This window comes from Oncorhynchus clarkii, chromosome 7 (genome assembly GCF_045791955.1).
Source record: "Oncorhynchus clarkii lewisi isolate Uvic-CL-2024 chromosome 7, UVic_Ocla_1.0, whole genome shotgun sequence".
NCBI lineage: Eukaryota > Metazoa > Chordata > Actinopteri > Salmoniformes > Salmonidae > Oncorhynchus > Oncorhynchus clarkii.
In genome coordinates, this window is record NC_092153.1 from 3,622,848 (window position 1) to 3,639,253 (window position 16,406).

General features: G+C 44.9%; 1 protein-coding gene across 1 annotated transcript in view; it reads right to left on the minus strand.

Moving 5' to 3' along the window:
- Nucleotides 1–404: 404 nt before the first annotated feature.
- Nucleotides 405–16,406, minus strand: part of LOC139414033 (ephrin-B2a-like) — a 19,370-nt gene continuing 3,368 nt past the window's right edge. The window contains exons 3-5 of the mRNA XM_071161909.1: nt 9,513–9,605; nt 1,646–1,762; nt 405–817 (exon numbers count right to left, since the gene is read on the minus strand). Of these exons, the coding sequence (XP_071018010.1) occupies nt 405–817; nt 1,646–1,762; nt 9,513–9,605 (623 nt within the window). The remainder of the gene's footprint in view (nt 818–1,645; nt 1,763–9,512; nt 9,606–16,406) is intronic.

Genomic DNA, 16,406 nt, shown 5'->3' on the forward strand with positions numbered 1-16,406 from the left:
TTCATAAAGCACACAGCTTGGCCCACTGACTTCATAAAGCACACCGCTTGGCCCACTGACTTCATAAAGCACACCGCTTGGCCCACTGACTTCATAAAGCACACCGCTTGGCCCACTGACTTCATAAAGCACACAGCTTGGCCCACTGACTTCATAAAGCACACCGCTTGGCCCACTGACTTCATAAAGCACACAGCTTGGCCCACTGACTTCATAAAGCACACAGCTTGGCCCACTGACTTCATAAAGCACACCGCTTGGCCCACTGACTTCATAAAGCACACAGCTTGGCCCACTGACTTCATAAAGCACACAGCGAGGACGTCTCTTCCTCATTGGGGGACTGAACAACTCCTCATTCATTCCATTGGTCCTTGGCCCCTGTGAGAAGACCCACAGGTCCCTCAGACCTTGTAGTATATATTAGTAGGACTCTGTGGAGGCATCTCCTGTACCATATAAACAGGATGTCTGTAGTCTCCACTGACCCTCTCATGGTGCCTACAGAACACGGAGTCAGAGGGCCTTGGAGGAAACACCGTGTGGCTGGGCTCTGACCGGATGTCATCGCTACTCCCTCCGTAGCTGTCTCTCTTGGGCGTGGCCAGGGTGTTGAGGGACAGAGACTGTTGGACGTCCCTGTCCGACGTGGCGTGGCGCCTGTGGTACCGCCACACCACCATCAGTAGGACCACGATGACCAATAGGAGGAGGACGATGCCACAGGCCACGCCAACGAAGAGTCCGACTTCAGATCCGCCTTCTGTTGACGAGGCTCTGCCTTCTGTGTCAATGTCTCCTTCGCTGTGAGTGATTTCTGAAAAAGAGAGAGTGAGAGAGGAAAAGAGAGAGAAAGAGAGAGAGAGAGAGAGAGAGAGACCAAGGGGCCATGAGAGAGAGACAGAGAGAGACAGAGAGAGAGAGACAGAGAGAGACAGAGAGAGAGAGAGAGAGAGAGACCAAGGGGACATGAGAGAGAGACAGAGAGAGACAGAGAGAGAGAGAGAGAGAGACCAAGGGGACATGAGAGAGAGACAGAGAGAGAGAGAGAGAGAGAGAGAGAGAGAGAGAGTTTTAATGCAAAGACAAAGAAAGAACTTAAGAATGATTAGATTCTCCTTGTACAGACAGAGGTCTACTGGTGTAAAGGGTAAAGGAGAGTTAGATATAAACACATTAAGACCCCTCAGTATGTCCCCCTCTACAGTCCTATGGAATAACACTTCCCACTACATTGAGTTAAATATAAACACATTAAGACCCCTCAGTATGTCCCCCTCTACAGTCCTATTGAATAACACTTCCCACTACATTGAGTTAGATATAAACACATTAAGACCCCTCAGTATGTCCCCCTCAACAGTCCTATTGAATAACACTTCTCACTACATTGAGTTAGATATAAACACATTAAGACCCCTCAGTATGTCCCCCTCTACAGTCCTATTGAATAACACATCCCACTACATTGAGTTAGATATAAACACATTAAGACCCCTCAGTATGTCCCCCTCTACAGTCCTATTGAATAACACTTCTCACTACATTGAGTTAGATATAAACACATTAAGACCCCTCAGTATGTCCCCCTCTACAGTCCTATTGAATAACACTTCCCACTACATTGAGTTAAACAGATACATACCAGCGTTATTCGTCACATCATTGTCTTTAATGGGAAGCTCCTTTTCTGGGGCCTCAGGGTGCTGAGGAGGGAACCTGGTGGGAGACTCTTCAGGGAGAGGAAGGGGTTTGGAGGAACCTAGAATAGATCAAACACACCTCATTATACTACCATACAGTATTCACACCAACAGCCAGGTCATTATGCTACAATACAGTATTCACACCAACAGCCAGGTCATTATACTACAATACAGTATTCACACCAACAACCAGGTCATTATACTACAATACAGTATTCACACCAACAGCCAGGCCATTATACTACAATACAGTATTCACACCAACAGCCAGGTCATTATACTACAATACAGTATTCACACCAACAGCCAGGTCATTATACTACAATACAGTATTCACACCAACAGCCAGGTCATTATACTACAATACAGTATTCACACCAACAGCCAGGTCATTATACTACAATACCATAGTAACCTAACCTCTGGTCACCATAGTAACCTAACCTACGTATGTGCGCGTTGTGCCTTTTCAATCATCAATTAGGATTACGCGTTTTGATTGCACGTCGACTCACGTTGTTTGAGCGCCCTCCAGTTCTTTCCATGATCAATATTTATTTTCAGACAGTGTGGTAAATGTACAGTCGACTCATAGTTAAGTTAATTTCATATTTAAATGAACTGCAACGTGATTCTTGGCCCATGTAGGCCAGCTACTCATACAAGGCACTCTTGAACTCGCACACCCAACTAGGAGAGGAGAGAGAGGCTACTGGAGTTGAAACAGCGGATTCTGTGCGTGAATAATGTGAAAAATATTTTATTTTAATATAATCAATCGGCTAACGGATACAAAGCTGAATGACGGCCGTTTCCAAATAATCTGCAGCACAACAAATATAGGATCATCCCAAAGTCCCCTGTCTGACCATCCGAAGCATGAAAAATGCAGACCATGTCACAACGAACTCTGTCCGGACCCGCAGGTCACGCAGGAATACAGCTATGGAGCCAGATAGCTGCCCATCCGAAGCATGACCATGTCACAACGAACTCTGTCAGGACCCGCAGGTCACGCAGGAATGCAGCTATGGAGCCAGATAGCTGCCCATCCGAAGCATGACCATGTCACAACGAACTCTGTCCGGACCCGCAGGTCACGCAGGAATGCAGCTATGGAGCCAGATAGCTGCCCATCCGAAGCATGACCATGTCACAACGAACTCTGTCCGGACCCGCAGGTCACGCAGGAATGCAGCTATGGAGCCAGATAGCTGCCCATCCGAAGCATGACCATGTCACAACGAACTCTGTCCGGACCCGCAGGTCACGCAGGAATGCAGCTATGGAGCCAGATAGCTGCCCATCCGAAGCATGACCATGTCACAACGAACTCTGTCCGGACCCGCAGGTCACGCAGGAATGCAGCTATGGAGCCAGATAGCTGCCCATCCGAAGCATGACCATGTCACAACGAACTCTGTCCGGACCCGCAGGTCACGCAGGAATACAGCTATGGAGCCAGATAGCTGCCCATCCGAAGCATGACCATGTCACAACGAACTCTGTCCGGACCCGCAGGTCACGCAGGAATGCAGCTATGGAGCCAGATAGCTGCCCATCCGAAGCATGACCATGTCACAACGAACTCTGTCCGGACCCGCAGGTCACGCAGGAATACAGCTATGGAGCCAGATAGCTGCCCATCCGAAGCATGACCATGTCACAACGAACTCTGTCCGGACCCGCAGGTCACGCAGGAATACAGCTATGGAGCCAGATAGCTGCCCATCCGAAGCATGACCATGTCACAACGAACTCTGTCCGGACCCGCAGGTCACGCAGGAATGCAGCTATGGAGCCAGATAGCTGCCCATCCGAAGCATGACCATGTCACAACGAACTCTGTCCGGACCCGCAGGTCACGCAGGAATGCAGCTATGGAGCCAGATAGCTGCCCATCCGAAGCATGACCATGTCACAACGAACTCTGTCCGGACCCGCAGGTCACGCAGGAATGCAGCTATGGAGCCAGATAGCTGCCAAAAGGTTGAACATACGTATCGCTAGGATCAAAAGAGAATCCATACATAAAGTGTTAGGATCGTAAGAAAAGCCATGCGTGAAACATGAAACGTAAAATTAGATCTGTAAATGTACAAACCCCCTATGTTAACGACTGTGAATTAACATTTACATGTTGAATTCTTACGTCTCCCTTTACTCGGTTACAGATCTTTTTTATACGTACAAACTTTTATCAGTAATGTGGCATCTGCAAAGGGCATGATCTGAACGTGGCTAGTCGAAGTTAGCTAGTCAATCAGGCATCTGCAAAGGGCATGATCTGAACGTGGTTAGTCGAAGTTAGCTAGTCAATCAGGCATCTGCAAAGGGCATGATCTGAACGTGGCTAGTCAAAGTTAGCTAGTCAATCAGGCATCTGCAAAGGGCATGATCTGAACGTGGCTAGTCGAAGTTAGCTAGTCAATCAGGCATCTGCAAAGGGCATGATCTGAACGTGGCTAGTCGAAGTTAGCTAGTCAATCAGGCATCTGCAAAGGGCATGATCTGAACGTGGCTAGTCGAAGTTAGCTAGTCAATCAGGCATCTGCAAAGGGCATGATCTGAACGTGGCTAGTCGAAGTTAGCTAGTCAATCAGGCATCTGCAAAGGGCATGATCTGAACGTGGCTAGTCGAAGTTAGCTAGTCAATCAGGCATCTGCAAAGGGCATGATCTGAACGTGGCTAGTCGAAGTTAGCTAGTCAATCAGGCATCTGCAAAGGGCATGATCTGAACGTGGCTAGTCGAAGTTAGCTAGTCAATCAGGCATCTGCAAAGGGCATGATCTGAACGTGGCTAGTCAATCAGGCATCTGCAAAGGGCATGATCTGAACGTGGCTAGTCAATCAGGCATCTGCAAAGGGCATGATCTGAACGTGGTTAGTCAATCAGGCATCTGCAAAGGGCATGATCTGAACGTGGCTAGTCAATCAGGCATCTGCAAAGGGCATGATCTGAACGTGGCTAGTCAATTAGCTAGTCATCAGGCATCTGCAAAGGGCATGATCTGAACGTGGCTAGTCGAAGTTAGCTAGTCAATCAGGCATCTGCAAAGGGCATGATCTGAACGTGGCTAGTCGAAGTTAGCTAGTCAATCAGGCATCTGCAAAGGGCATGATCTGAACGTGGCTAGTCGAAGTTAGCTAGTCAATCAGGCATCTGCAAAGGGCATGATCTGAACGTGGCTAGTCGAAGTTAGCTAGTCAATCAGGCATCTGCAAAGGGCATGATCTGAACGTGGCTAGTCGAAGTTAGCTAGTCAATCAGGCATCTGCAAAGGGCATGATCTGAACGTGGCTAGTCGAAGTTAGCTAGTCAATCAGGCATCTGCAAAGGGCATGATCTGAACGTGGCTAGTCGAAGTTAGCTAGTCAATCAGGCATCTGCAAAGGGCATGATCTGAACGTGGCTAGTCGAAGTTAGCTAGTCAATCAGGCATCTGCAAAGGGCATGATCTGAACGTGGCTAGTCAATCAGGCATCTGCAAAGGGCATGATCTGAACGTGGCTAGTCGAAGTTAGCTAGTCAATCAGGCATCTGCAAAGGGCATGATCTGAACGTGGCTAGTCGAAGTTAGCTAGTCAATCAGGCATCTGCAAAGGGCATGATCTGAACGTGGCTAGTCAATCAGGCATCTGCAAAGGGCATGATCTGAACGTGGCTAGTCGAAGTTAGCTAGTCAATCAGGCATCTGCAAAGGGCATGATCTGAACGTGGCTAGTCAATCAGGCATCTGCAAAGGGCATGATCTGAACGTGGCTAGTCGAAGTTAGCTAGTCAATCAGGCATCTGCAAAGGGCATGATCTGAACGTGGCTAGTCGAAGTTAGCTAGTCAATCAGGCATCTGCAAAGGGCATGATCTGAACGTGGCTAGTCAATCAGGCATCTGCAAAGGGCATGATCTGAACGTGGTTAGTCGAAGTTAGCTAGTCAATCAGGCATCTGCAAAGGGCATGATCTGAACGTGGCTAGTCGAAGTTAGCTAGTCAATCAGGCATCTGCAAAGGGCATGATCTGAACGTGGCTAGTCAATCAGGCATCTGCAAAGGGCATGATCTGAACGTGGTTAGTCGAAGTTAGCTAGTCAATCAGGCATCTGCAAAGGGCATGATCTGAACGTGGCTAGTCGAAGTTAGCTAGTCAATCAGGCATCTGCAAAGGGCATGATCTGAACGTGGTCAGTCGAAGTTAGCTAGTCAATCAGGCATCTGCAAAGGGCATGATCTGAACGTGGCTAGTCGAAGTTAGCTAGTCAATCAGGCATCTGCAAAGGGCATGATCTGAACGTGGCTAGTCGAAGTTAGCTAGTCAATCAGGCATCTGCAAAGGGCATGATCTGAACGTGGCTAGTCGAAGTTAGCTAGTCAATCAAGCAACTAAAAGACATGAACGTAGCTAGTCGAAGTTAGCTAGTCAGTCAACTATTGAGTTTAAAATGTATTTAGAGTTTATATTTAGAGGCCAGTGAGACAATTATTAGGAATCAATTTGCAAGTCTGAATGTCCTACTGTGAATCAAAATTACCCTTGCAGATTTGAATTCACAGCAGAACATGCATACTTGTAAATGGATTCCTAATAATTGGCCCACTGGCCTCTAAATACATGTTAAACTAAATAGTTGAAGAAGCACGTGCAGGGGCTGATAGGGAAAACAGATCTGGCAATAAGAATAGGCTATAGATAGTCTTGACCATTTGGGCTCCTGAGTGGCGCAACATAATGTAACTCCATCCCTCTAATCCAACTCCATCCCTCTAATCCAACTCCATCCCTCTAATCTAACTCCATCCCTCTAATCCAACTCCATCCCTCTAATCCAACTCCATCCCTCTAATCCAACTCCTTCCCTCTAATCCAACTCCATCCCTCTAATCCAACTCCATCCCTCTAATCCAACTCCATCCCTCTAATCCAACTCCATCCCTCTAATCCAACTCCATCCCTCTAATCCAACTCCTTCCCTCTAATCCAACTCCTTCCCTCTAATCCAACTCCTTCCCTCTAATCCAACTCCTTCCCTCTAATCCAACTCCATCCCTCTAATCCAACTCCTTCCCTCTAATCCAACTCCTTCCCTCTAATCCAACTCCTTCCCTCTAATCCAACTCCATCCCTCTAATCCAACTCCATCCCTCTAATCCAACTCCTTCCCTCTAATCCAACTCCTTCCCTCTAATCCAACTCCTTCCCTCTAATCCAACTCCTTCCCTCTAATCCAACTCCTTCCCTCTAATCCAACTCCTTCCCTCTAATCCAACTCCTTCCCTCTAATCCAACTCCATCCCTCTAATCCAACTCCTTCCCTCTAATCCAACTCCTTCCCTCTAATCCAACTCCTTCCCTCTAATCCAACTCCTTCCCTCTAATCCAACTCCTTCCCTCTAATCCAACTCCATCCCTTTAATCCAACTCCATCCCTCTAATCCAACTCCTTCCCTCTAATCCAACTCCATCCCTTTAATCCAACTCCATCCCTCTAATCCAACTCCATCCCTCTAATCCAACTCCATCCCTCTAATCCAACTCCATCCCTCTAATCTAACTCCAGCAGCAACACAGTCTACATTCTGGTTAATTACCATAGGCCTAATAAAATATCCACACGAGCTAACTAACTAAGCAGATTTACATTAATCATCAACGATCAGCTGATCAGACCCTTTTCCTGATGTCAGTCATGTGTTCAGGAGGCACTGCAACTAGCTTGTTTACAGTTTGTGATGATGAGTGAGTGTTGATGCAGAAATAAATAGTCTTTATTTTGGTATGTTATGAATTATGTAAACAAGGAGGTTGGCGCCCTTTTTTCTCTAAATTTGAACACTTGCCCCCTGAAAGGTCTGTGTACGGCCCTGCCCCACTCTCTACCAGTATCATTATGTATCAGACACAGGTGATAAACAGAACATCCTTCAGAAACACTCTCTCATTCTCTCTACCAGTATCATTATGTATCAGACACAGGTGATAAACAGCAAACCCGTCAGAAACACTCTCTCATTCTCTCTACCAGTATCATTATGTATCAGACACAGGTGATAAACAGAACATCCTTCAGAAACACTCTCTCATTCTCTCTACCAGTATCATTATGTATCAGACACAGGTGATAAACAGGAAACACTCTCTCATTCTCTCTACCAGTATCATTATGTATCAGACACAGGTGATAAACAGCAAACCCGTCAGAAACACTCTCTCATTCTCTCTACCAGTATCATTATGTATCAGACACAGGTGATAAACAGCAAACCCGTCAGAAACACTCTCTCATTCTCTCTACCAGTATCATTATGTATCAGACACAGGTGATAAACAGCAAACCCGTCAGAAACAGTCTCTCATTCTCTCTACCAGTATCATTATGTATCAGACACAGGTGATAAACAGCAAACCCGTCAGAAACAGTCTCTCATTCTCTCTACCAGTATCATTATGTATCAGACACAGGTGATAAACAGGACATCCTTCAGAAACACTCTCTCATTCTCTCTACCAGTATCATTATGTATCAGACACAGGTGATAAACAGAACATCCTTCAGAAACACTCTCTCATTCTCTCTACCAGTATCATTATGTATCAGACACAGGTGATAAACAGCAAACCCGTCAGAAACACTCTCTCATTCTCTCTACCAGTATCATTATGTATCAGACACAGGTGATAAACAGAACATCCTTCAGAAACACTCTCTCATTCTCTCTACCAGTATCATTATGTATCAGACACAGGTGATAAACAGGAAACACTCTCTCATTCTCTCTACCAGGTATCATTATGTATCAGACACAGGTGATAAACAGAACATCCTTCAGAAACACTCTCTCATTCTCTCTACCAGTATCATTATGTATCAGACACAGGTTATAAACAGCAAACCCGTCAGAAACACTCTCTCATTCTCTCTACCAGTATCATTATGTATCAGACACAGGTGATATACAGCAAACCCGTCAGAAACACTCTCTCATTCTCTCTACCAGTATCATTATGTATCAGACACAGGTGATAAACAGAACATCCTTCAGAAACACTCTCTCATTCTCTCTACCAGTATCATTATGTATCAGACACAGGTGATAAACAGCAAACCCGTCAGAAACACTCTCTCATTCTCTCTACCAGTATCATTATGTATCAGACACAGGTGATAAACAGCAAACCCTTCAGAAACACTCTCTCATTCTCTCTACCAGTATCATTATGTATCAGACACAGGTGATAAACAGAACATCCTTCAGAAACACTCTCTCATTCTCTCTACCAGGTATCATTATGTATCAGACACAGGTGATAAACAGAACATCCTTCAGAAACACTCTCTCATTCTCTCTACCAGTATCATTATGTATCAGACACAGGTGATAAACAGGAAACACTCTCTCATTCTCTCTACCAGTATCATTATGTATCAGACACAGGTGATAAACAGCAAACCCGTCAGAAACACTCTCTCATTCTCTCTACCAGTATCATTATGTATCAGACACAGGTGATAAACAGAACATCCTTCAGAAACACTCTCTCATTCTCTCTACCAGTATCATTATGTATCAGACACAGGTGATAAACAGCAAACCCTTCAGAAACAGTCTCTCATTCTCTTTAGCTTCACTCTCTCAAGTATTCATATAAACTCTCATTCTATCAATGTCTTTCTTCCCTACACAGACACAGACAGAGACACAGAGACACACACACACACAACACAATATACACAGAGACACACACACAACACAATGCACACACACAGACAGAGACACACAGACAACACAATACACACACATGACTTACTCTGTCCTACTCTCAGTACCAGCTTCATGGATGTGGCTCTACACACGCCTCCATCAGTGTTGTCCAGGCCCTGTAGAGAGCTGGTGGAGGTCGCTGAGAGGGAGGGAGGGAGGAAGGGACAACATTGAATAGATAAATAGTAAACATATCCCGACTTCCTACACATTCCTTTCCTAAGCACTTGTCAGTATTTGCTATTCAGACTTGCCTTAACACCTTGATCACACCAACAGTGTTTTTGCGTTTTGGTACACCAGAAGTACATTACTTAACAGCATTGCGTTGCAGAGCCAGTTGCGGTGCGTTCTGTGTGGTGCATAAATCTGGATTGATCGAATGTACGCGTCAAATTGTATGCAGTGATGTCTTGACAGAAATAGTAGCAGAAGGTGAATGTTGAACTTTGCCGCATACCATTTTGCGCGAAATATGCTGTAGGTGTGATCAAGACATTATTCAGTTGTGTTAACGCTCTCTGCGGGTGTGACTACCTCGCGCACTCGGAATACATTTAATTCAACCGCTGAAAACCTTCCCACGAGCCCAACAGTTTTTCTCTTGGAGTTTTCAATCAATGGGGTTTTTCAGTACGTTTATCTTAAGCCATCCCTTTAATTAAATATGGTATACCTTTTAATTTTAATTTTGTCCACAGACTCAATGGGGGCGGCCTAGTTACAATAAAGGTTAAATACAAATAGAACGGGTTCAGAATATAGGGATCCATTTAAAAAAAATATATATATATTTCACCTTTATTTAACCAGGTAGGCCAGTTGTAGAACACCTTTATTTAACCAGGTAGGCTAGTTGTAGAACACCTTTATTTAACCAGGTAGGCCAGTTGTAGAACACCTTTATTTAACCAGGTAGGCCAGTTGAGAACAAGTTCTCATTTACAACTGCGACCTGGCCAAGATAAAGCAAAGCAGTTCGACACATACAACAACACAGAGTTACACATGGAATAAACAAACATACAGTCAATAACAACACAGAGTTACACATGGAATAAACAAACATACAGTCAATAATACAGTAGAACAAAAGAAAACAAAAAGTCTATATACAGTGAGTGCAAATGAGGTGAGATAATGAGAGAAAGCCATCTAAATATATGCACATTCGTCTCCGTTTCAGCACCAACGGGTAGATTTAAAAATACTCTGATTTTGTTGATTATTTGGGGCACATTTTAGCAGCGGTTGGAAAAATTCCCAATTTGTCATACTTGGGTAAAAGTACTACTAGTACTACCTAACTACTTTACACCACGGAGTCTTAGGGTTAGGAAAGTATGTATGAATCATTAAAATGGTTTGGAGAGCCTTTACGCACCAAATATATTGATGAATAAAAAAATAGAGCGGGTTGATTCACCCTGAAAGTTGTCGTGTCCACGTTCAATCCATGACATATCGGAAGGTGGAAACATGTATAGAATAGGGGGTTGAACAATGATCCTATACATCTCCCGGTATTATCACTAATCATGGGAACTGTATAACAACGGTCCAGGCGTCGTGAACCGAGCACCAGGCTCCAGGTTTAACCTGCTAAGAGTTGTCTGAGTTTCATCAGGATTAAAATAGGCTACAATGTCGTACATTATTTGCGCAACGTTAGCTTGATAGGATCCCAAGTTGTAAATGACAGTGCATGGTGAATGGTGTCTGATTTACCTATCTCTTATCAATAGATCTCATCAGTAGGGAATGACAGTGCATGGTGGACGGTGTCTGATTTACCTAGCTCTTATCAATAGATCTCATCAGTAGGTGATTACAGTGCATGGTGAATGGTGTCTGATTTACCTAGCTCTTATCAATAGATCTCATCAGTAGGTGATTACAGTGCATGGTGAATGGTGTCTGATTTACCTAGCTCTTATCAATAGATCTCATCAGTAGGTAATTACAGTGCATGATGAATGGTGTCTGATTTACCTAGCTCTTATCAATAGATCTCATCAGTAGGTAATGACAGTGCATGGTGAATGGTGTTATTTCTATCAGGAAAAATAAAGTACATGTTTTTCAAACTTGGAACCGGTAGGTTCACGATACGTTACTCACGCACATTCTTGCTCTCTCTCGAACACACACACACACACACAGACACACAGACACACAGACAGACAGACAGACAGACAGACAGACAGAGACAGAGACAGAGACAGAGACAGAGACACAGACACAGACACAGACACAGACACAGACACAGACACAGACACAGACACACACACACACACACACACACACACACACACACACACACACACACACACACACACACACACACACACACACACACCCCATTAGGACCATTTGGTTCAGATGACAGCTTCTCATGCTTCTAGCTAGGTTGCCATGAGAGCTCACGTCATATCTGTCTCATGCTGTTAAAAGCATTGTGTGATTTGGGGCATGTAAGCTCTTAGAATCACTGCGTCTGCCGTCCATGGAGGAGTAGTACTGTCAGAGAGCCTCAGAGCCCTGGGAGGTAGGGGAGGAGACAAGGGGAGAAGAGGAGGAGGAGGAGACGAGGGGTAAAGTTACAGTACATGGTGAGACTGGCTCGCTGGATACTTCCCAAATGGCTCCCTGTTCCCTATATATAGGGAATAGGGTTCCATAGGGCCCTGGTCTAAAGTAGTGCACTATATAGGGAATAGGGTTCCATAGGGCTCTGGTCTAAAGTAGTGTACTATATAGGGAATAGGGTTCTATAGGGCTCTGGTCTAAAGTAGTGCACTACATAGGGAATAGGGTGCCATCTGGGATGCAGTATTTCTCTCATGCTACACTGGGCTTGAAGACGCACAGAGACGCTGCCTGGTTGACCAACATGTCCATGATAACACAACCAATGCTGAACTAGATGACAGGATAGGAGACGACCAGGGAAGATGGCCGTTTCCTCTGAACAAACATGAATACTTGTCTATACAGTCTATACTGTTTACAGTGGCTTGCGAAAGTATTCACCCCCCTTGGCATTTTCGCCTGTTTTGTTGCCTTACAACTTGGAATTAAAATACATTTTGGGGGGTGGGGTGGGGGGGGGGGTTGTATCATATGATTTCACAACATGCCTACCACTTTGAAGATGCAAAATATTTTTTATTGTGAAACAAACAAGATATTAGACAAAAAAAACAGAAAACTTGAGTGTGCATAAGTAATCACCCCCCAAAGTCAATACTTTGTAGAGACACCTTTTACAGCAATTACAGCTGCAGATCTCTTGGGGTATGTCTCTATAAGCTTGGTACATCTAGCCACTGGGATTTTTGCCCATTCTTCAAGGCAAAACTGCTCCAGCTTCACCAAGTTGGATGGGTTTTTCTGGTGTACAGCAATCTTTAAGTCATACCACAGATTCTCAATTGGATTGAGGTCTGGGCTTTGACTAGGCCATTCCAAGACATTTAAATATTTCCCCATAAACCACTCGAGTGTTGCTTTAGCAGTATGCTTAGGGTCATTGTTCTGCTGGAAGGGGAACCTCCATCCCAGTCTCAAATCTCTGGAAGACTGAAACAGGTTTCCCTCAAGAATTTCCCTGTATTTAGCGCCATCCATCATTCCTTCAATTCTGACCAGTTTCCCTGCCGATGAAAAACATCCCCACAGCATGATGCTGCCACCACCATGCTTCACTGTGGGGATGCTGTTCTCGGGGTGATGAGAGGTGTTGGGTTTGCGCCAGACATAGCGTTTTCCTTGATGGCCAAAAAGCTCAATTTTAGTCTCATCTGACCAGAGTACCTTCTTCCATATGTTTGGGGAGTCTCCCACATGCCTTTTGGCGAACAACAAACATGTTTGCTTATTTTTTATTTAAGCAATGGCTTTTTTCTGTCCACTCTTCCGTAAAGCCCAGCTCTGTGGAGTGTAAGGTTTAAAGTGGTCCTATGGACAGATACTCCAATCTCCACTGTGGGGTTTTGCTGCTCCTTCAGAGTTATCTTTGGTCTCTTTGTTGCCTCTGATTAATGCCCTCCTTGCCTGGTCCATGAGTTTTGGTGGGCGGCCCTCTCTTGGCAGGTTTGTTGTGGTGCCATATTCTTTCCATTTTTTAATAATGGATTTAATGGTGCTCAGTGGGATGTTCAAAGTTTCAGATATTTTTTTATAACCCAACCCTGATCTGTACTTCTCCACAACTTTGTCCCTGATCTGTTTGAAGAGCTCCTTGGTCTTCATGGTGCCCCTTGCTTAGTGGTGATGCAGACTCTTGGGCCTTTCAGAACAGGTATATATACTGAGATCATGTGACACTTAGATTGCACACAGGTGGACTTTATTTAAATAATTATGTGACTTCTGAAGGTAATTGGTTGCACCAGATCTTATTTAGGGGCTTCATAGCAAATGGGGTGAATACATACACAACAACTTGTCTATACAGTCTATACTATATACCCTACCTGTGTGAGGAAAGCCCTCCAGACAGATTGGATACTTGTCTATACAGTACATACTATATACCCTACCTGTGTATGGAAAGCCCTACAGACAGATTGGATACTTGTCAATACAGTCTATACTATATACCCTACCTGTGTGAGGAAAGCCCTCCAGAAAGATTGGATACTTGTCAATACAGTCTATACTATATACCCTACCTGTGTGAGGAAAGCCCTCCAGACAGATTGGATACTTGTCTATACAGTCCATACTATACACCCTACCTGTGTGAGGAAAGCCCTACAGACAGATTGGATACTTGTCTATACAGTCCATACTATACACCCTACCTGTGTGAGGAAAGCCCTCCAGACAGATTGGATACTTGTCTATACAGTCTATACTATATACCCTACCTGTGTGAGGAAAGCCCTACAGACAGATTGGATACTTGTCTATACAGTCCATACTATATAACCTACCTGTGTATGGAAAGCCCTCCAGACAGATTGGATACTTGTCTATACAGTCCATACTATATACCAAGAGGTTGAAAATGGAAACCCCTCTCACTCAGTTTGACCTTAAGTCACGAAATTCGGTACATAGGTCAATCTCCTGACAAGGAATACATTTGCCTAAGGACCCATAATGTTATGGATCTTCTGGCCAGCCTAAGGACCCATAATGTTATGGATCTTCTGGCCAGCCTAAGGACCCATAATGTTATGGATCTTCTGGCCAGCCTAAGGACCCCATAATGTTATGGATCTTGTGGCCAGCCTAAGGACCCATAACGTTATGGATCTTCTGGCCAGCCTAAGGACCCATAATGTTATGGATCTTCTGGCCAGCCTAAGGACCCATAATGTTATGGATCTTCTGGCCAGCCTAAGGACCCATAATGTTATGGATCTTCTGGCCAGCCTAAGGACCCATAATGTTATGGATCTTCTGGCCAGCCTAAGGACCCATAATGTTATGGATCTTCTGGCCAGCCTAAGGACCCATAATGTTATGGATCTTCTGGCCAGCCTAAGGACCCATAATGTTATGGATCTTCTGGCCAGCCTAAGGACCCATAATGTTATGGATCTTCTGGCCAGCCTAAGGACCCATAATGTTATGGATCTTCTGGCCAGCCTAAGGACCCATAATGTTATGGATCTTCTGGCCAGCCTAAGGACCCATAATGTTATGGATCTTCTGGCCAGCCTAAGGACCCATAATGTTATGGATCTTCTGGCCAGCCTAAGGACCCATAATGTTATGGATCTTCTGGCCAGCCTAAGGACCCATAATGTTATGGATCTTCTGGCCAGCCTAAGGACCCATAATGTTATGGATCTTCTGGCCAGCCTAAGGACCCATAATGTTATGGATCTTCTGGCCAGCCTAAGGACCCATAATGTTATGGATCTTCTGGCCAGCCTAAGGACCCATAATGTTATGGATCTTCTGGCCAGCCTAAGGACCCATAATGTTATGAATCTTCTGGCCAGCCTAAGGACCCATAATGTTATGGATCTTCTGGCCAGCCTAAGGACCCATAATGTTATGGATCTTCTGGCCAGCCTAAGGACCCATAATGTTATGGATCTTCTGGCCAGCCTAAGGACCCCATAATGTTATGGATCTTCTGGCCAGCCTAAGGACCCCATAATGTTATGGATCTTCTGGACAGCCTAAGGACCCCATAATGTTATGGATCTTCTGGACAGCCTAAGGACCCATAATGTTATGGATCTTCTGGCCAGCCTAAGGACCCCATAATGTTATGGATCTTCTGGCCAGCCTAAGGACCCATAATGTTATGGCTCTTCTGGCCAGCCTAAGGACCCATAATGTTATGGATCTTCTGGCCAGCCTAAGGACCCATAATGTTATGGATCTTCTGGCCAGCCTAAGGACCCATAATGTTATGGATCTTCTGGCCAGCCTAAGGACCCATAATATTATGGATCTTCTGGCCAGCCTAAGGACCCATAATGTTATGGATCTTCTGGCCAGCCTAAGGACCCATAATGTTATGGATCTTCTGGTCAGCCTAAGGACCCATAATATTATGGATCTTCTGGCCAGCCTAAGGACCCATAATGTTATGGATCTTCTGGCCAGCCTAAGGACCCATAACGTTATGGATCTTCTGGCCAGCCTAAGGACCCATAATGTTATGGATCTTCTGGCCAGCCTAAGGACCCATAATGTTATGGATCTTCTGGCCAGCCTAAGGACCCATAATGTTATGGATCTTCTGGCCAGCCTAAGGACCCATAATGTTATGGATCTTCTGGCCAGCCTAAGGACCCATAATGTTATGGATCTTCTGGCCAGCCTAAGGACCCATAATGTTATGGATCTTCTGGCCATTTTGAATTTTGTGAAAAATACTTTAAAACGCCTTTCTGGCCCCAAATGATCTGCTGCGAAACTTGATGTGTGGCATCAAATGGACAACGGTCTCTCAACGCAACACTTCACA